This window comes from Rosa chinensis, chromosome 6 (genome assembly GCF_002994745.2).
Source record: "Rosa chinensis cultivar Old Blush chromosome 6, RchiOBHm-V2, whole genome shotgun sequence".
Classification (NCBI taxonomy): Eukaryota; Viridiplantae; Streptophyta; class Magnoliopsida; order Rosales; family Rosaceae; genus Rosa; species Rosa chinensis.
The window spans coordinates 52,842,540-52,861,002 of record NC_037093.1 but is presented as its reverse complement, the minus strand read 5'-3'; the positions used below and the strand labels follow the sequence as shown (position 1 = coordinate 52,861,002).

At 36.9% G+C, this 18,463-nt stretch overlaps 3 protein-coding genes across 6 annotated transcripts; 1 reads left to right on the top strand and 2 right to left on the bottom strand.

Annotated features, from left to right (window-relative positions):
- Positions 1-578: 578 nt before the first annotated feature.
- On the top strand, positions 579-2,806 carry LOC112173090 (guanine nucleotide-binding protein subunit gamma 1). The gene is made up of 4 exons (XM_024310637.2): positions 579-906; positions 2,194-2,246; positions 2,370-2,414; positions 2,509-2,806. Exons 1-4 carry the CDS (start codon positions 772-774, stop codon positions 2,591-2,593), a joined length of 318 nt encoding a protein of 105 aa, XP_024166405.1. The 5' UTR covers positions 579-771; the 3' UTR covers positions 2,594-2,806.
- Positions 2,807-3,405: 599 nt separating this feature from the next.
- LOC112174837 lies at positions 3,406-5,766 on the bottom strand. 4 transcript variants are annotated; one of them, XM_040509257.1, is made up of 3 exons: positions 5,346-5,766; positions 4,427-4,755; positions 3,406-4,224 (listed from the first exon to the last, which is right to left on the bottom strand). In XM_040509257.1, exons 2-3 carry the CDS (start codon positions 4,745-4,747, stop codon positions 3,574-3,576), a joined length of 972 nt encoding a protein of 323 aa, XP_040365191.1. In that variant the 5' UTR covers positions 4,748-4,755; positions 5,346-5,766; the 3' UTR covers positions 3,406-3,573. The 4 variants fall into 4 exon arrangements, with proteins under 4 accessions (XP_040365191.1, XP_024168424.1, XP_040365190.1 ...); XM_024312656.2 differs by having other exon boundaries at positions 5,438-5,766; XM_040509256.1 differs by having other exon boundaries at positions 4,427-4,854; positions 5,346-5,765.
- Positions 5,767-7,049: 1,283 nt separating this feature from the next.
- LOC112171552 lies at positions 7,050-8,025 on the bottom strand. The gene is made up of 3 exons (XM_024308717.1): positions 7,488-8,025; positions 7,255-7,373; positions 7,050-7,145 (listed from the first exon to the last, which is right to left on the bottom strand). The coding sequence occupies exons 1-3, from the start codon at positions 8,023-8,025 to the stop codon at positions 7,050-7,052; spliced, it is 753 nt and encodes a 250-aa protein (XP_024164485.1).
- Positions 8,026-18,463: the final 10,438 nt, after the last annotated feature.

The following is an 18,463-nucleotide window of genomic DNA, read 5'->3' as shown; positions in this document are numbered from 1 at the left end:
AATAGAAGATCTAGAATGTTAATGTTTCGTGAAATACAAGTTATGTATAACTTTTTCATTTGGTTTTGGTGAGCTCGTATTTATGCATAAAATTAATGAGTTTAATTAGTGAGGGGGTAGACTCAAAAAAGAAAGAAAGCCTATTGCCAAGAACCCTTAATTTTCTCAATTATGCCCATAACATCAATTTACCAAGCTATCTGTAACAGGATTTTTCTCATTATATCATATTTTAAACAAACAATTTATTTTCTATCAATAAATATTTAGTCTCGAAACTTACAACCTAAACACGATATTTTCTTTTTTTGACTAGTCTGTAGACTCCAAACTACAAATTTGTAGTTCATTTTCTTTGAAATTTACTTGTCAATCACGTGGTACATACGTAAGTAGTAAGATGGAAGATGTCATCGAGTCGATGTAATACAGATAGAGACAGGCAGCGGGAAAGGCAGGTCCTTTTCCAAGCGAGGAGCCACTTCTAAAGCCAAAGCCATAGCCGCATCTCCCCTGCTCTTGTCTCCAAACTTATCCATTATGGAATGAAAAACCAGTTTATTAACTTGAAAGGATATTAATTTTTGTTTTTTGGGTAAAAAAAAACTTTAAACTTTTATAGTTGAAACATAGAAAAGTCGGACAACCAGTACGAAAATTCGGTCTCCACAACTCTCTTCTCTCTCTCTATCACTCACGAGATCTGTACCCTTTTGCTTGCTGCTATGAAACATGGGGTTGTAATGAGTTTCTAAGTTGAGCAGAGAACAAATGGCGTCCGATACGGCGTCGTCTGTGGACGAACAACAGGCACAGCTTGTCGCTGCTACTTCAACAGACAACAGAGGAAGGCATCGGGTTCTTGCCGAGCTCAACCGACTCGAACAAGAACTCAAATTCTTGGAGGTTCTTTCTTCTTCTCTTACTTAAATGCACTTTGTTCTTGTTTTCTCTGAATTCCCAGTTCTTTGTAAATTTTGTCTTTTTGCGGTTCCGAATTCCAATTCCCTTTAGCTCATTTTTTTGTTGTTGCACATTGCGATAAAGCTGTTTTCTTTCGGTCATTGGAAGCAAGTAAAGAAGTTCTCATTTTGGGTACTAATAGCTGGGAAAGAATGTTGCTTTTTCTTCTTTTGTTGAAGAAGAAAAGGGGTGTTGTATATACTTTTCAAGACATTTCTTCTTTTGAGTTTAGTACACGTTTGGATGGAGAAGGAAAAGTTGTTCATAAATTGAAAAATGGGTTTGACTACGTGTTGAGATTCAGGGTTTGTAGAGTGTCAACCTCGCATGATTGGCATCGTTGATTGTTTAGGTTCAGGAATTTTGATTAGTAGGGAGTAATGATTCATATGATTGTTGAGAGAAAAGAGCTGAACAAGCATTTTGACTAGCTAACAAAAGAATGTAGATCAATTCTTCAGCAGTTTGGTACTAATCATGACAGAAAGAAAGTTGACCTCTTCCACATCAGATGTATTAACAGCTGATTCATAGGCAAAGTCATACTTAATTGAATCCAGTAGATTTAACTCGTTGTTGAAACTCAAGGGAGCTAATTCTGTGGATCGTCCAATTATCTTCCCTCTTGATGAGGGTGTGTTCATCTGCCTTTTTACTGTGTGAAGAATCACACTTGATCGATGACTAGTAGATCAGTTGTTGAAGATCACAATTGTTTTGTGTTTTTGCCATATCTATTCCTTTGAGTGATTTTGTGGTATAATACCATATATTTTGCCCTCAGGTCTTACAATGTGCTATCCATGTCACTATTACTTAGCTTCAGAGTTCCTACTTAATCTGATGCGTTTAGTTATAATCTCACATCCTGCAACATTGATGCTGTGAGAGATTTTCTGGTCTTGTTTAAAACTTATCACTAGATCCTTAGTTGTGTGTGTATAATTTTTTTTAGATTGTCTGATATTCTATGCTTGGTATTTGTCCTTTGGAGCTTTTCTAGACTCCATCTATACTGTTGAATAGTTCTAGTTCTTGTGCTAGAACATTAACATTTATGTCAATAGGGGTTTATACACAGACAGCTCAAGGCCTTCTTTTGCACATTGCATATGGTATACTATCTGTAATGTTTCATGTATGATGTGCTTCGGAAAGTCTTTCTTGTGATCCTCTACACTGCATGCATGAATTGCATTTTAATGTTACTTTATTTGCTTTGATTTCCAGGAAGAGTTGGGAGAGCTTGAACAAACTGAAAACGTTTCCACCATATGTTCTGAGTAAGTATCAGTGATGTTCATTTTTGTTAGCTCCTTCTGTCACTACATTAGAGCTTCCTGTCCTAACATGACTATCTGATAACTCGATGATAATTGATGGTCTATTTTGTTGGTGTTCTTTAGATTGCTGCCCTATACCGAAGGCCGGCCGGATCCTCTACTTCCACTGTAAGCACCTGGTTCTGTAATCAATCTCCTCATTTTGTATTAAACGGGTTGGTTCAGTGTCTAATGCACTATCCTTGATCATATCTTATTGCAGAACAAATGGGCCTATAAATGTAATATGGGATCGATGGTTTGAAGGACCTCAAAACTCACAAAGTTGCAGTTGCTTGATACTGTGATTGGATGCAATTTAACATTTCTTGCCATGGCTGCAGGAGAGTATAAACAGAAATGTCCTACCTGCTACAGAGTTATTGTTATTTTTGCTCCTACTTCTTTAAAGCTTGTACCAGGTGTGCGGTGCTTGACCCCGTTACGTTGACCCTATTGAATGTAGAACTTACAATTATTAAGTTTGTATATCAAATGCCGCGGTTGCTCTTCTGACTCCAGTTAAATGAAAGAAATTTTAAGTCTAGAAGCTAACACATTGCATGAGCAAACCCAATAAGTGAGTTGTTGACCAGAAAATGAAATAGCAAACTACATAAAAATGAAAAAATCAAGTCAGTGACGGGGAAAATTGAACCTGTAGCAGGCTGGCAGTGTTTGACTGACTTTTCTGACATTATTGACCCAACGGGCGTAGATTCCACAATGTTTTGGAGTATCGAAACTCCGAAGTGAGAAGCCGTTGTATTAGTATGTGAGCTAATCCAACAAATTCTTGTATTTAGTATATGAGCTAATATAACAAATCCTGGCTCTAGAGTTTTAGTAACACGCCAATAGAAGCATGAAATTTTATGTTCTGATCTTGAGTAATCTCTTGACAGGTGATAAAAGTAGAATAGAACTTGTGCTTAAAACTTTGAAGTGGATGGAGATTTTACAGCTTAATTGTTGTATTGTCCACAATTATATTTTAAAGCACATTGTAAAACAATTTCCACTTGGGTAAAGATGTTTCAACTTTCAAGTTTCAACCATCTTGATCTGTTCTTTCTACTTGGGGATCAAACACTAGCAGACCACATGACTCTTTTTCATATAGGATTCCCCCAAAACTTATTGATCAACTTATACAGGATTGTACAAATAAAAGTTATCAGGGTAAAATGGCTAAGAGTTCAAAAACAAAACCCAAATCATCTAAAACAAATTACATGTATTTACACTTTACAAGTAATTTGGAGAATGTGAACTGGTGTGGAGTTCATCAAAGAACCTGAGAAGATAAGAGGTGCCTCACATGCAGCAAATGTTCCTCATTTGTTATATGAAGGGACAGACGAAGATTCGTTAGGAGGGATTCCTGCTCCCAACTCAAGGGACCTGAAGCATAGAGCACATGCAAAGTCGACTTGTATGCGTGAAGCTCTAATTTGTGGATGTCAACATCGAGCACATAAGGCTCTGGTAATGGAGCTGAGAGTTTTTTCCCAGCCGAAGATGGAAATGATGACTCTGCGTCAGAACTATCACAAATATCTTCTCCAAGTTCTGCAGAACTCCCATTTTGAGAGCCGGAAAGCTCATTCATACTACAACTAGCCACAGAACACGGGTAACTATCCTCAGTGCACTGAGTAGACTCAAAAGATCTATGCATCCCATAGCTGGTTGCCTTTCTCATTTTGGGATTTATATCAGTACTAGAGTTGTTCCTTGATGTTTTATCTACCTGCATGTACAGCCAATGGTTACTCATTGATGGCCTGTCACATGCTCCCACATTAATGTTTGATCTTCTTCTCTTGCAACTAATTCTCTTCTCTTTTGAGAAAGGTTCTGCACAACTTGCCTCTAGTTGAACTTTTGAATGATCCCATCTATGGCTCCGAATCTTAATCTGATTATTCTTTTGAACCTGTGAGCATCAGAAATGGATAAGTCCTATAAACCTAGTATACTAGCACAAAGATAGCTGTTCTAGTTGCTGCAATTTAAAGCTACAAACTAAATAGCAAGAAGCATCTGTATATAACTATAAATGTCCGACAAGCGCGCCAAATAAGACTATTGATTTGTAAGTTTGCAACAACAATTAGGTTCAGGGTTTAGGGTTTGACCTTCTCAATCACTGACCACTTATTCTGATCCCAAGCTTGCCTGATCCTCAGGTTACATTCATCAAATTCCTTAAGCTGAATGGACCCGAGAAATCTAATGACAACTCGATTGTTCTTCCCTACCTTGGCTACCTTCCCAACCTTCCAACACTTCGTATCAAACACTTCAACCATATCACCAACAATCCATCCCTTCTCTTTCTTTGCATGTGGAGGCCGAGGCCTAATGGCCTTTCTGTACACCCTCTCCACCGCCATCACCTCTTTGCGGTCTATAAGTGACTTATACCTCACAATGAAGTCATCGCCATCAACGGCCATTACTTTACCTGAAAACCAGGACATACACAGATCATTTTCTTTTCTCAACACCTCCACTGAATTGCCTACTTTCAGCTTCATGCTTTTGGGACCTTTCAAGCTTGGACCTGAAGAAAGTCAACAGAGAGGATCAAGGTGCTGTGATACAAAAACCGGTTTCTTCCCAATCCGCCACTCAAACCCAAAACTTTGATTTTGGGCAGCAGACAGAGATTCAATTTACTACTCTGTAACACCATTTGATAAGGGAAATTACTGTTTTTTTTCAAACAGAAACAGATAACTCATCAAATCAAAACAAACTGACAAGAAGAAAGTAATAGCCTTCAACATTCTATGACATCCTCTAAACTACAAAATTGGATCTATGGATTCAAGATTGTAACTTTCAGCAACATTCATTACCAAACAGACAAAAGTACTTTCTCTACATAAAGGAAGTCAATCACACACCAAACCCTTTTCTACACAAATCATAACTGGTTATAGACTTATAGTACTCATGGTATGTAATTTTTCCATGACACAAAGTTTTTATAATATGCAACTGAAAAGAGAAAAGGAAAGTAGAGGTAAATGATATTGAAATTGATTTTACCCCATATGAAGCTGTGATTGCCAAACCATACTGATAGTACAATTAGGCAGAAAAAGGATGAAACATGCTTGAAATGAATGAATAGGACTAACCTGGGACTTGTTTAATTATGCAGAATGGTGCTTTCTTCCATTGAAATCCAATTCCTGGGATGGGATTTGATTGGTGATTTGGGTTAGTTTTGAAAATCTGGGGAGATTGAGAGCAACTTAAACCCGTTTAAAGTTTGGTGGTGTAATGGCCATTAAGGTATACTCCATGAGGGGGTTTGATTGGACCATTAATACGGTTGCCATATTATCTTCTTCTGCTTTATTTTGCCTGCCTAAACTTTCTGCGCCTAATAATCTCTCACCATTTTCGATCCTGAAATCCTCTCATTGCTGTGAGTGTGACACAAAGTCACACGATAACGTCAATTTTGATGAGGATAGACTGACTATAGAAGCCACATAGAGAACATAGTAGTTACTCATTTGCTACAGTGCACACGTGGGCATTTGTATTCTTGTGTTATTGAATACAAGGTTGTAATTGTAATCAGAAGGATCATGGTTCTCCTAGCCTTCTTTTTTTTTGAAAGGAAAAAAAAAAGAAGGCAAATGAACCCATTTTTTGAGGGCTCAAGTTCGGTTCATATAATTTTTTATCTTTCAAATTATTATAAATTGTATCGGATCATTCGAGTTCATTCGTTCAAGTTTGAATAACTCAAGTTCAAGTTCCACAAATTGAACTCAAATGAGTTATTTTAATTGAGAAGCTTCTCAAAAGTTGGAGTAAACTAGGGGGACAATTTCCTACAAACATTTCCTCCTAGTGAGAAAAACTAGTGGAGAGAAATCGGATAGGAAGGAGAGAAATCTCATCCTGGGGTTTCCTTCAAAGTAAAATACTAAATTTGGGTTTGGGCTGCTGGGCTGAATTCTGCAAGTACTTGTTCAAATAAAACTACACTTATTTGCTGGTGTTGTGAGATATCAACCCAATATTTTGGGCCTTCAGTCCTTAGAGACTTAGAGTCTTTAGACAATGACGTAGTTTGCTATAAAGTCTTTTGAATCAGCCAGATCAAACAAATAGAGTATTATTTTATGAAAACAACAGGGCAAGATTTGAAGAAACCTATATCAAATCAAGTGGCCTGATATTGAAAGGCTAGTCGGGTGGAAGGCCGAGGACTAGCGCCTAGGGGCCTGAGCGGTTTTTTTTAATTTTTTTTTTAATTTTTTTTTTTTATAACATATAATTATATAAATAAAAATATAAAATGTATTATAATGTTTGAAAATAGTGAAAATACTCAAAATATAGATAAAATGTTCAACAACATTAAGATAATGAGTTCTTAGAAATAAATAAAAAATTGCAAATTTGATTCCTCCAAGCCTAATCCTCAAATTCTTTTTCTTCTTCATATCCCTCTAGTACTCTCTTCTCATCCGACTCAAACTCAAAATCCATCTCATATTCTTCCTCTTCATCCGATACAAAATCCTCCTCATGAAGTTCTCTAATTTCTTGAAGTCTACAACTTCTCCTAGGCTCTAAGCTACTATCCACTCCCGATCCCGATCCCGATCCCTCTCCAACTATTTCACTAGTAAGATCGGACTCAACGACTTCATCACCACCATCCACAATCCATCATTGGGCCATAGTAGCTTCACTAGCAATTAATACATCCACAATCTTCTCTTTCATTCATCTCTTCTTGTTGATGATCTTAGCATTGAATTGGACATAGACTAAATTGTTTAACGTCGTTGTATCTAGTCTATTCCTTTTCTTTGTATGGATCTACATAAAGAAAAAAAAAATAGTATATTATGAGTTTTAAAATAATTAGTAAACTACATTACTACTTGCTTACAAACTTACAAAAATGCATAACTAAATAAGTACTTACCCCCTCAAAAGCACTCCAATTTCTCTGACATCCGGATGAGCTTGTGGTCAATGAAAGTATCTCTTTAGCCATACTTTGCAATTTTGGTACAAGGTTTCCATAAATATTCCAGCACAAAACTAAAAAAAAACATAAACAAAACAGCAACAATTATGAATTAGCCAAACTCCAAAAGCAAAACAAACAAAACAATAACAATTGGCTATATAAAAAAATAAGTTGGTATTTCTTACCCGGATTATAATTGTCATCATTTTGTGTGCATCCCTCCTTAGCCAATGTTCTTCCAAATCCACCCTCTTTCTTCAAATACTTGTGCAATTCTACATTTGTCACCAAACTTTGAGTTTGAATGTCATCGGGAAAGAATACCTTAACACAAGTGAAGAACCCATCCATGACCACATTATCGTTCTCAATGCTTGGATTGGCATATGTGTAATATGGGTTCAAGAGGTAGCCCGCTAAATGCAATGGACTATCAAGTCGATCACGGGCTTTTCTATCAACAATGTCAAGGATTGGACGATAGTGAGCTTCTTGATATTTGAATGCCATTTTAATCTCCTCTTTGGCTCTAAGTAGTTCTCCATACACAAAGCCCATTGATGGCTTTCTATCCCCATCAACAAGGTAAAGCACCTTGACTAAAGGGGCAAACACCTTCAAGCAAAGACTTAACCTATTCCAAAAAGAAGCACTCAAAGCGATATTCACCGCCGCCTTCCCCTTTACACTCTTTGCATGCTTGCTTAATTTCATTCCATTCATCACTAGTAATCATAGCTCTCAACTCATTCTTCTTCTCCATCAAGCTTTGCGAAGTGTGGAAAGCGGTTGCAAATCTAGTGACTCCCGGCCTCACTATATCTCTTTTCTTTGTCAACTTTCTCATCAATGCCAAAGTCTTGTAATGTGCATAAATATAGATGGTGAAGCTCTTTGCCTTCTCAATCACTCATTTGAATCTAGGTTGGTTGTCAATTCCTTGAAGCATAAGATTCAAGGTTTGAGTTGCACATGAAGTCCAAAATATGTTTGGCCTCTTCAACTTCATCAAATCTCCCGCCGCCATATTATTTGAAGCATTGTCCGTCACCACTTGAACCACATTTTGTGGCCCAACATTTTCAATGCACTTGTCCACATATTCAAAAATATATGTCCCGGTGTGTGCCTCATCCGATACTTCCTTAGAAGAAAGAAAAGTTGTGCCTTCCGCACAATTCACACACAAATTCATGATACTTCTTCTTTTCTGGTCGCTCCAAGCATCGGTCATAATAGAACAACCATTCAAAGTCCACTCTTTTTCTTGCTTCTTCAAAGAACTTTTAGTTCTCTCTATCTCTTCCTTTAATAATGGCTCCCTTAATTGGTCTTGGCTTGGAGGTCGGTAACCCGGGCCAAATTGACCAACCCCTTCGACAAACCTCTTGAAGCTATCACTATCAATGGCATGAAAAGGAATCCCGGCTTCATACACCCATCTAGCCAAGTATTGATGCACACCATGTGTTCTTTGCTTGAAAGTGCATCATTGATATTTTGTTGCCTCATCTTCCTACTTCCATCCAATGAAGAATCTGGATCGATGGGGGATGCAAAACGGTCCATAGGCCCAAGAGTATGCGGCATTCTTCTTATCCCTTGACTCGCTTCATTGTCTTCATCTCCTTCAAGAATGACTTCTTGCCACACTTCAGCTTCATGTCTACTTTTTTGTTTCTTCCTAGACTTTGCCTCTTCAATAGCATTCTTGCATTTGGTTTTATCCTCATCCGAAGACTTTTTACAAGGAGCCATGTTTCCCTTGATGTGGGCAATATGTTGCTTCATTTGATATATTCCACCACTCACTAATTTCCCACACAACTTGAAGCCTTGAAGCCATAAATCAAACCCAAAATCGAACCCAGAAAGCCCTGAAAAGTGTGAACCCAGAAATTGTGAGAATGAAACTTTGAAAGACAAAAACCTAGAAAGCTGGAAGTACGTCCAGTTTACCAGCAAGCTAGAGAGCTAGAGAGCTGGCCGGAGACTCAGAGAGAGACTGAGAGTCTGAGAATCAACTGATCAAGGGACGAGGGAGCAACGGAGCGGCGTTCGAGTTTTGATTTTGAACCCAAAAAATGAAACCCTATTTCGTCCTGTGTTGGTTTTCATTTAGTTTTAAGAGTTTTTTTTTTTTTTTTAAGACAAAAACCGCCTAGGCGGCCGACTTTATTCCCAGTGCCCAGCTCGCTCAACTAAGGGAGAATCGGAACGGTTTTGCTATGCCTAGGCCGATTTTTAGAACCTTGACTATTAATGGTATTGGCAAATGAGAAAACAAGGGTTAATTATCCTTTATTATTAGGGTAGTCTTATATATATATATATATATATATATATATATATAAATCTCTTTTGCTCATCTCTCTTAAACAGAAACCCAAAAGAAGAAAAAAATAAATTATAATAACGAAAGTCTAATTCTTTATGTTTTCTTATCTAACAGCGTTTTTACGACGATGAGAGCACATTGTCTTATCGACAAGTGGTGGATGTGGTCGAGCATACAATTGCCTTTTTTTTTTTTTTTTTCTTTTAACGTTCTAAAGTTGGGATTGTTGTAGGAAGTTTGTTTTTACCTTTTGATAAAGGGTTTTTGTCCATTTACCCCATTTCTAGGGATTTTTTCCCACTAACCCCATTGAGTTTTTTTAATTCCCTCTTACCCAATACACTCTAAGGGAGTCTTCCCTAATACCCCATTAAGATTTTTTTTTTGTTTTTAATTTTTTTTAATACCATTTTACCCCTCACCCCTTATTTACTTAGAGAGAGAGAGAAAATAGAAGAGAGAGAAACCATAGGAGACTTCGCCGGAGCCCGTCACCGGTCGCCGGAATCCGGTCACCGGCCGCCGGATTCCGGCCAACTTTCGCCGGATTTCGGTCACCGGCCGCCGGATTCCGGCCAACTTTTGCCGGATTCCGATCGCCGGCCGCCGGATTCCGGTCACCGGAATTTGTTGAAAATCTCACCGGAAAGGTTTTTTGGCCCCCAATAGACATCTATTGCCCCCCAATAGACCTCTATTGCCTCCTATTGCCCCCAATAGACGTCTATTGCCCCCTAATAGACGTCTATTGCCCCCCAATAGACGACTATCAGCCATGTATTGCCCCCCAATAAAGGAGCAATAGATGTCTATCAACCATGTATTGCCCCCAATAGACGTCTATTAACCATGTATTGCCCTCCCAATAGACAATTATCAGCCATGTATTGCCCCCCAATAGACGACTATCAGCCATGTATTGCCCCCCAATAGACGTCTATCAGCCATGTATTGCCCCCCAATAGACGTCTATTGCCCCCCAATAGAATTTTCGTTTGCTGGAATGAAAATTAATCTTCCTAAAATTAGACAAATAAAACTTTAATTAACGAAAAAAAAATAAGAGATTACATCAATTTAAAACATCTATTGCCCCCCAATAGTCGTCTATTCCTTCACATATCTCTCTGTTTAGCCTTCACCTTTTTTTTTTTTTTCGAGAATGAAACCTTCACTTTCTTGAACCAGTTTCTCTTGCCATTTTTGCTACCTCATCTTTCTTCCTCCAATCCTTGAAACTGGTCTTTACAACTTGGTTCTGGGTTTCGAAGACAACCAGAGTAGCAAAGTAGCAGACATGTTGGATCTTAATGTTGATGTCTCTATCGGAGAAAGAGAAAAGATCTGGGCACCCTATCGGAGTTCAACCGTGAGACTCAAGACCAGACGTCGTCTTCAGCCGGAGATGTCGTTCAGCGTCTTGGTCCAGATCCGGTCACCGGCGAGCTGACGAGCTGACCAGAAGCAGCGTCTTCAGTCGGAGACGTATCGAGCTCATTGCTGGAGCAGCAAGAGGAAGAAGGCAGAGTGCTCCTCCGCCGGAACTGGAGATTGGAGAGAGAGAGGGAGAAACCAGATGGCACCGGGACTGAGTTCGAAGAGGAGAGAGCGACAGAGCTTTCATGGCAGAGAGAGAGAGGGAGAGAGAAACCGGAGGGCAAGGACCCAAGGGGATCGGAAACCTTCTTCGCCGGTAAGGTCGCTCTGGACCGCCGAGGAGGTCGATCTCGACCATCACTCACATCCTCCCCTTCTTCGTTGGCGAAATTTGAAGATCCGTTTCGAACTTCTGCTAGGACTTCTGCACGATCTCACTGTTGACTTCTTTTCCGACGACCGGCGACCAGGCCGACGGGGATGTGGCCAGATCGTGAGAGAGAGAGAGCGAGAAGAGAGAGAGAGTGTGTGTGATCGAGAGATGAGAGAGAGTGGCATTGATGTAGTTATTTAATTAGGTTGAGGGTAGACTGGTCATTATACTCTAATTTGGGTTAGTGAGAATAAAAATCTGTTGTTGGGGTAAGTGGGATAACTTTTGCTCATTTTGGGGCTTTTGGTCAAGGACCCATTATATATGGACCTCCAAATTTAATATTTGAACATCCCTTTAAAAATTTTATCCCGTAAACTTTCTATTTTATCCTTCTATTTCTCTTTACACCTCTTCTTTTCATACCCAATTAGATGTGGTCTATGTGTCCTGCCATTTCAAAAATTCAGCACACTAAATTGGATTGCCAGCCATTTCTCGCTCATAGCCTCTACCAGCCATTGTCGCTGGCATGGTGATGGGTAGCATAGTTTGGTCTTTGGTTAATATTTTGTTAATCTGGATATTATTTAGTCCTTTTTTTTTTTTTTGCTAAACACTTGATGTTTAGCAACTAGCATATTAAATTAGCAAGAAAAGAAAATAGAATAGTTGGATATTGTTTGTGTTGGGAGTGATGGAATATGTTACAGCGAAAAGAAATTCAGATGGTATGTCTCACACAATTCTAGAATGTAGAGTATGCTATGTAACCTACGGGATAATGGATAATAAGAAATTATGAACAAAGAAAGAAGAAATAATCTGATTTGCTTAAACATGATTAAACCCACTTGATTATCCAGTCCAAATTCCCATTCCCATACATTGCATCATCATTACATATAGGAAAATGCATAGATGTTTGAGCCAACAAAAATTAATCATCCTAGAAGAGCTAAACCCCATTATTAAACTCGTAATACTTGATTATATTAAGGATTCCTCAGCAGCCTATCACTATGCCACCATGTTCTTTGCTTCCTTCCATGAAACCCCTTTACTTTTTATCACAGAGAGCGGGGGCATGCATGTGAGGTCGAGGAGGAGGATAGGTATCCATCGATGTGAGAAAAGCTCATTACTTTTAGGCAGATATTGGCTACTTACGCTTCCCAAGCAAATTATCCAGTGAAACGCTCTGCAATTGTGTGACCCGATCCGACCAGACCCTCATTACATTTTGTGAAAACTGGAAAAGCATGCAGGACGCTGGTGACCTAAAAGACCGTAATTGAAGCATCCAACTTTTACCGTCATTTTCACTTTGTCCTCCTCTTTGGATCCATTGGTGAATTAGTGATAGTTAATAGCCGTCCTAATTAATCATTGTCTCGGGAAGATAATGAAAGATTAATGCTTGGCCTATGTCAGTAGACACTAGCTAGCATGTATATCCAATCCATTGGCTAATAGGCTAGCTAGCTCTTATGAAAATTACTGTTTTCAATTCTCAATCTAAACTATCGAACTATCCCATAGAACCTGACAGTGACGGAAAATAATAGTAATTAAAGTTACATGGGATTTTTTAATGTGCATTTCTTAAATTCTCACTAGTTATACATATATACAAATAATGCAGCCATTGGTTGATCAAATGAACGGTTCGAATTGAATAAACATTTCACCTTGTTATACCACATAAAACCACTTGTTCCGCTATAACTCGTTTTGATGCCTTAATGACAACAATAGAACAATTACATTTGGCGATTTATTTGATCAGGCGACATATGTAAGTATTAGATGCAATTTGTTTATTAATTCTCTTGTTGCGTATGTATTAGATCATGTAATGATAGAGATAGATGTATAGATTAAGAAATGAAATGATACACACAGTATTCAAGAAAATTGAATTTATTTTTCGCTTCTTTGATATATTAAGGGATGAAATGTCAGTTTTTGCTTTATACTTGATAGTACACATGCCGAACATTTGCTAGACAAGTAGACATGAAAACAACTTGAGCTTAATTGTTATATGGATTATGGATATGAAATAAGCACGTTCGGTGATCAAAAGGGGAAATGATAAATGACATTATGCTATCTATTTATGAACTTTCGTATTACAAACATACAAACATGGCATTTGTGAGTTGTGATAACATGATGATTTGAATGTTATCCAAAATATTAAATAAATGTCCGACATGGATTTCTAGGGTTGAATCATCTGCATATGGGTGTTTCAGAATTGCGTGATTGATCTTGACGTTTAATCCGAATGTTTATGAATGATTTAACAGAGAGATAAGAGGCAAGATCTAGCAGAAAAACATGACAATTACATCATCCGAATGTGCATTGCTTTATCCCCTTCATTATTTCTTGTATAATTGATGAAAGATCTAAAACCTGAAAAGAAAAGAATATCATGCGGACTGCATGCATGTTGGGAAAATTTATGCTTTCATTTTTGGATATTTTTGAAAATTATGCTTCGCAGTTAATCTAGTTTTCTTAATTTGCATGAGACTAGCTAAGAGACTAAAAATGGAATATAATACGAAGAAGAATAAAGGATTAAACCATTGGCCAATAAGCCTTCCCTACTATGTGCCAAAAGTGCCAACTATACTTGGTCTATTCACATGTCTCAACATGTTCCCCTTTTTGAAAAATTTCTTTGAAATTGTTAGAATGTGACAACCATGAGAGTCCATTATACTACATCAAATTAATCACAAAAGAATAAGAATGATATTCATTTCATGAAAAAGCAGAAAGGAATGCACTGTTACATTGCAATCATCTTACTCGGTTTGAATTCTCATCTAAATATCATATCAAGATACATAGTCAATTGTTAGATTACAATCTTGGTTATTCTAATATTTATATTGTAAACATTGTATTCTTTTGTATATTGGTCATGGTTATTAATGGTTTTCAAATATGATTACTCTGTGTGTGGATCTTAAAATACATTATTTATATTATTAAATTTGAGCTAGAGTTTAGACGTAGTGAGACTATTTTGGTTTTTACTAGAAGAAGAATTAGTCGATGATTGCAAGTTAATATTCTTCACTAGTTTGATGTTTATTCGCCAAAGACAATCCATAGAGTAAGGTCTAATGACTAGGTAGAATAATTGATGGAGCTAAGGAAATGAGGCCTAACTTCTAACTTATGGAATAAATGTCATACATTCACCTCCTTCAATTGCGGGTGCAAAAATACAAGAAACCTAATATAATTAAGAAAGAAAGATGGATATAGAATTATAGATGCGGTGAAACTCGGAGCTAGAAATGGACCATACTATGACATGCATGCATAACATGCATATACAGAACAAATGTACATGTGGGTAAGCTTCAAGTCTTCAACAGTAGTCACCAGTCGAGTCATCATGCACAGAGAGAGAGAGAGAGAGAGAGTCAGAATCCCCATCATCAGCTTTCATGATTGATTCAGCATTCCCATGAATCCATTTCCTCCAATCAAACAGTTTTGCAGAAACCTAACATTTGTTTAATATATCTGTCAAAGCATATGGGGTGAAGACTGAAGGGATCAGAATATTAACATTATAATATAAAGAAGGGATAGACGTATTAGAAGAAACCCCCAGCCCATCGATTATAAATAGATATTAAATGCTTATCTAGGGTTTGATCTCATTTTTCATAGAAATGTGGAAAATGCAGTAGCTATGAATATTTCTGAGTTCTGACGCATTTGATTATTAAGAAAATATAAGGTTTTGGTTGTAAGGAATGTGTGCAGAAGAGGGGGGTCGGTGAGAGAACATGGGAGTTCTGAGGTTTGGGAACTGTGCTGTCTTACCATATTCATGTAACTAAAACTAGGGCACGGGAAATTGAGAAACATTAGCTCTGTTAGCCAACCACTTTAGTTTTCAATTTATAAAAACTATATATTGTCACATCAAGTGGATGTGATATATAATGCTTACAGTGTAGAACTAGGGCTCGTTAACCTCGTTTGGACGTAAAATTTAAGGGATCCATCATTTTCGATCATTCAAGAAATGTGATCGGATGGTCGGATGATTTTTTCTTTTAATTTTTATTTTTTTAGTCAAATTAATCTCTAATCAATTGTTGATCTAAACTATGTCATAACTACAATCTATAGAATAAAATTAGAATTATGAAGATGCTAATAGTGAAAATTGTTAAAAGGCTTTCAATTATGGATTATTTGTGCATTTTGTGTATGCATGCATAGTTGCATATGAATTAGAGAATGATGGCCGGTTTTCAAGAAGGAAAATGATTTGCGGCCTCAATATTAGGTGTCATGCCATGTCACCTACACATATCACCTATTTGTCCAATCATGCCATGTAATTCTTGAGAAAAATACCATTTTAGCCTTCCAAAATCTAATGACTCTAAGTTATTTTGATTTTTTTTCTAAAAGAAAAAATTATTTTGTCTTTTTTTTTTCTTTTCATTACACTCATGCTTAGATTTAAATAACAATGTCAAGAATAGAAAAAATTTCATGTAATTCAATCAATAGATTTGCACATACATTTGATCAATAGATTTGCATAACACATGTATACGAGTTCAACTTTTGTTGCGTTTCTGTAAATTTTGAAAATATAATGTGAAAAATACATAATTATATCATTATATATGTTCTTATGTTCATTCTTTTCTCTTTATGTAGGTAGGGTTTAAACGTTATATTTTAGTTTATTATTTTCTTTTTGTTTATTTTCCTTATATTTAGATTGTAGATGATAATTAATGAATGCTACTAACATGAAATTTTTTTTCTTACCTCTTAATTTAGACATATGTATTTTCCAAATTCAATTTATTAATGCTTTTTTTTGGATGAAATTAATCAATAAAGTTATTGCCTATTTCTTGACACCTAATTCAATATATTTATGCTATTTGGAAAGAAAAATTATAGGAAAGAATTTAAATAAATAAAGAAAAATATTGGTTAAAGAATTTGTAGACATATCTCTTAAATTAATACATAATTAATAGTTGATTTTTTTTTCGTCACCTAATTAAATTCATTAATGTAATTGATTTACCCATAACATCTAAAAGGAAATATAAAAGGGTAAAGTTGGTGTTGCAATAGTATGATGTTGCAAGATATATTATGTGAAATTGAAAATAAAATTAGTATTTGCTTACATGGCATGACACCTAGGATTTGAGGCCATAAATCTTAGGCCTCATTGAGGCCCTATATCATTGCCCTTTCACGAATTACATTTTGGACTCTCAATTTTCAATTTTAAAGAGTATCCTCTTTATAACTATGTATCTCATAAAGCTTGCAACATTTGGGTTTAATTACTAGTCGTAATTAATTCTAAATTTTATCATACACTGATCAATTAAGAATAAGCATCAAATTGAGGTAAACTCTAAACACTAGTTATAACTTTGAAACAACAGAGGTTGACCGGTGAAAGATTAGAGATAATTAACTTCGTCCTCATTGATCACCTACTAAATACGGCCTCTGATGACAGAAGAGCTCTTAATTAGTTATCACTAATTTCCAACTATATATTCAAAGAAAAGAAAAAGAACAACAAATAGAACTGTGGAAGAGATCGAGGGGTTGGGTTGTGCAGATCTGGATGCATGTGGATTATATGAAAAAAGAGGGGAGATAGAATAAGAAGCAGAAAGAAAAAGGTAAAAATAACTGAAAAAGGCCTGCGTGCAACTTATCTTTGATCTGTATTTTATAATTCTCCAATCAATGATTGTAATAGTGGAGACAGGACAAGTGACTCAATGCATGAGGGAGATATTAGGTAGTTAGGCTCCTATCATATGAGATATCAAACTGGAAATGATAGTCATCCAGTATATAGAGGAGTACAGAGATCAATAGTAATAGAGCTAAGGGGGTCACATGGAGCAACCAGAAAGGCCATGGGTCTTTAAGCTTTAGCCTTAAGACAATACACATGGCGGTGGCAGGAACCTCCATCAGCAAACCTGACCCCCATTGTTTTGATGATTGCAAAAGCATGGAACCACCACCCTACCTTTTATTTACATATCATCATCGTCATTGTGGCCTAGTATAACTCCAAAAGCTTAGCCACTGCGTTTGGCAATCCAGGGAAGTTAGTTTCCAGTCGAAGATTGTCCAATTCCAATTATAAAGGAAAACGAATATTATGCATGCAGATTCCTACAAAACCAAATTCCACTAGTTTTCATTAGATTCTTTTTGCTACAGTGGTTTATGCTTTTAATGTCTTTGAAGTAATTCATTGAATATTATGTGAAAATTTTCATGTTTATGCCGGGTAGTGATGATTGACTTCCTTATTGGACTAATTGATGAAGCAATTGATCGAACATCTTATGTTCGGCTTGAGGATGTTGCTAAACAATTTTGTATCTATACAAAATGTCATCATACAAAATTTCCCTTATATGCTTTAGACTCTTTAAAGTAATTCCTCGACACTTTATTTAAAAAAATATTATCCATAAAAAATGTCTAACAAGGATGATTGCTTTCTGCATAAAATTAAGGGAAAATTTTGCAAACAGTACACCAATTAAAGATCATTAATAATTCTTATACATAAAGTTTCAAACCGAGCATTTCGGTACACGAAATCTGAAACTCTACCCACTTTCAGTACACGACGTCAATGACGCCATTAATTTGAAGGATAATATGGTCTTTTCAGTTTTTTACTTTGAGCACCCGGCTTTCTTTCTCTGGGCACCCAGCGCTCTCTCTCTCTCACTCTCACTATGGGCACCCATCTCTCTTCTTCCCTCCCAATCTCGAACACCTCTGCAATTCCAACCTAATCAATCCACAGCTTTTCACCTCTGCTGAATCAACAATCATTACCATGATCCTAATCCCGGTGTTCAACAACAACAACTCCGGGTTCTCACCGCCTCTTCCAGTCCTCCCCGACCAGAACTCGACTTGCTCCGCCACCAAGCCGCCCAAGACCGCGACTGCCACCTTGACTAGATCGTAATCCATCTCGCAGCTCATCATCCAAAACCCCA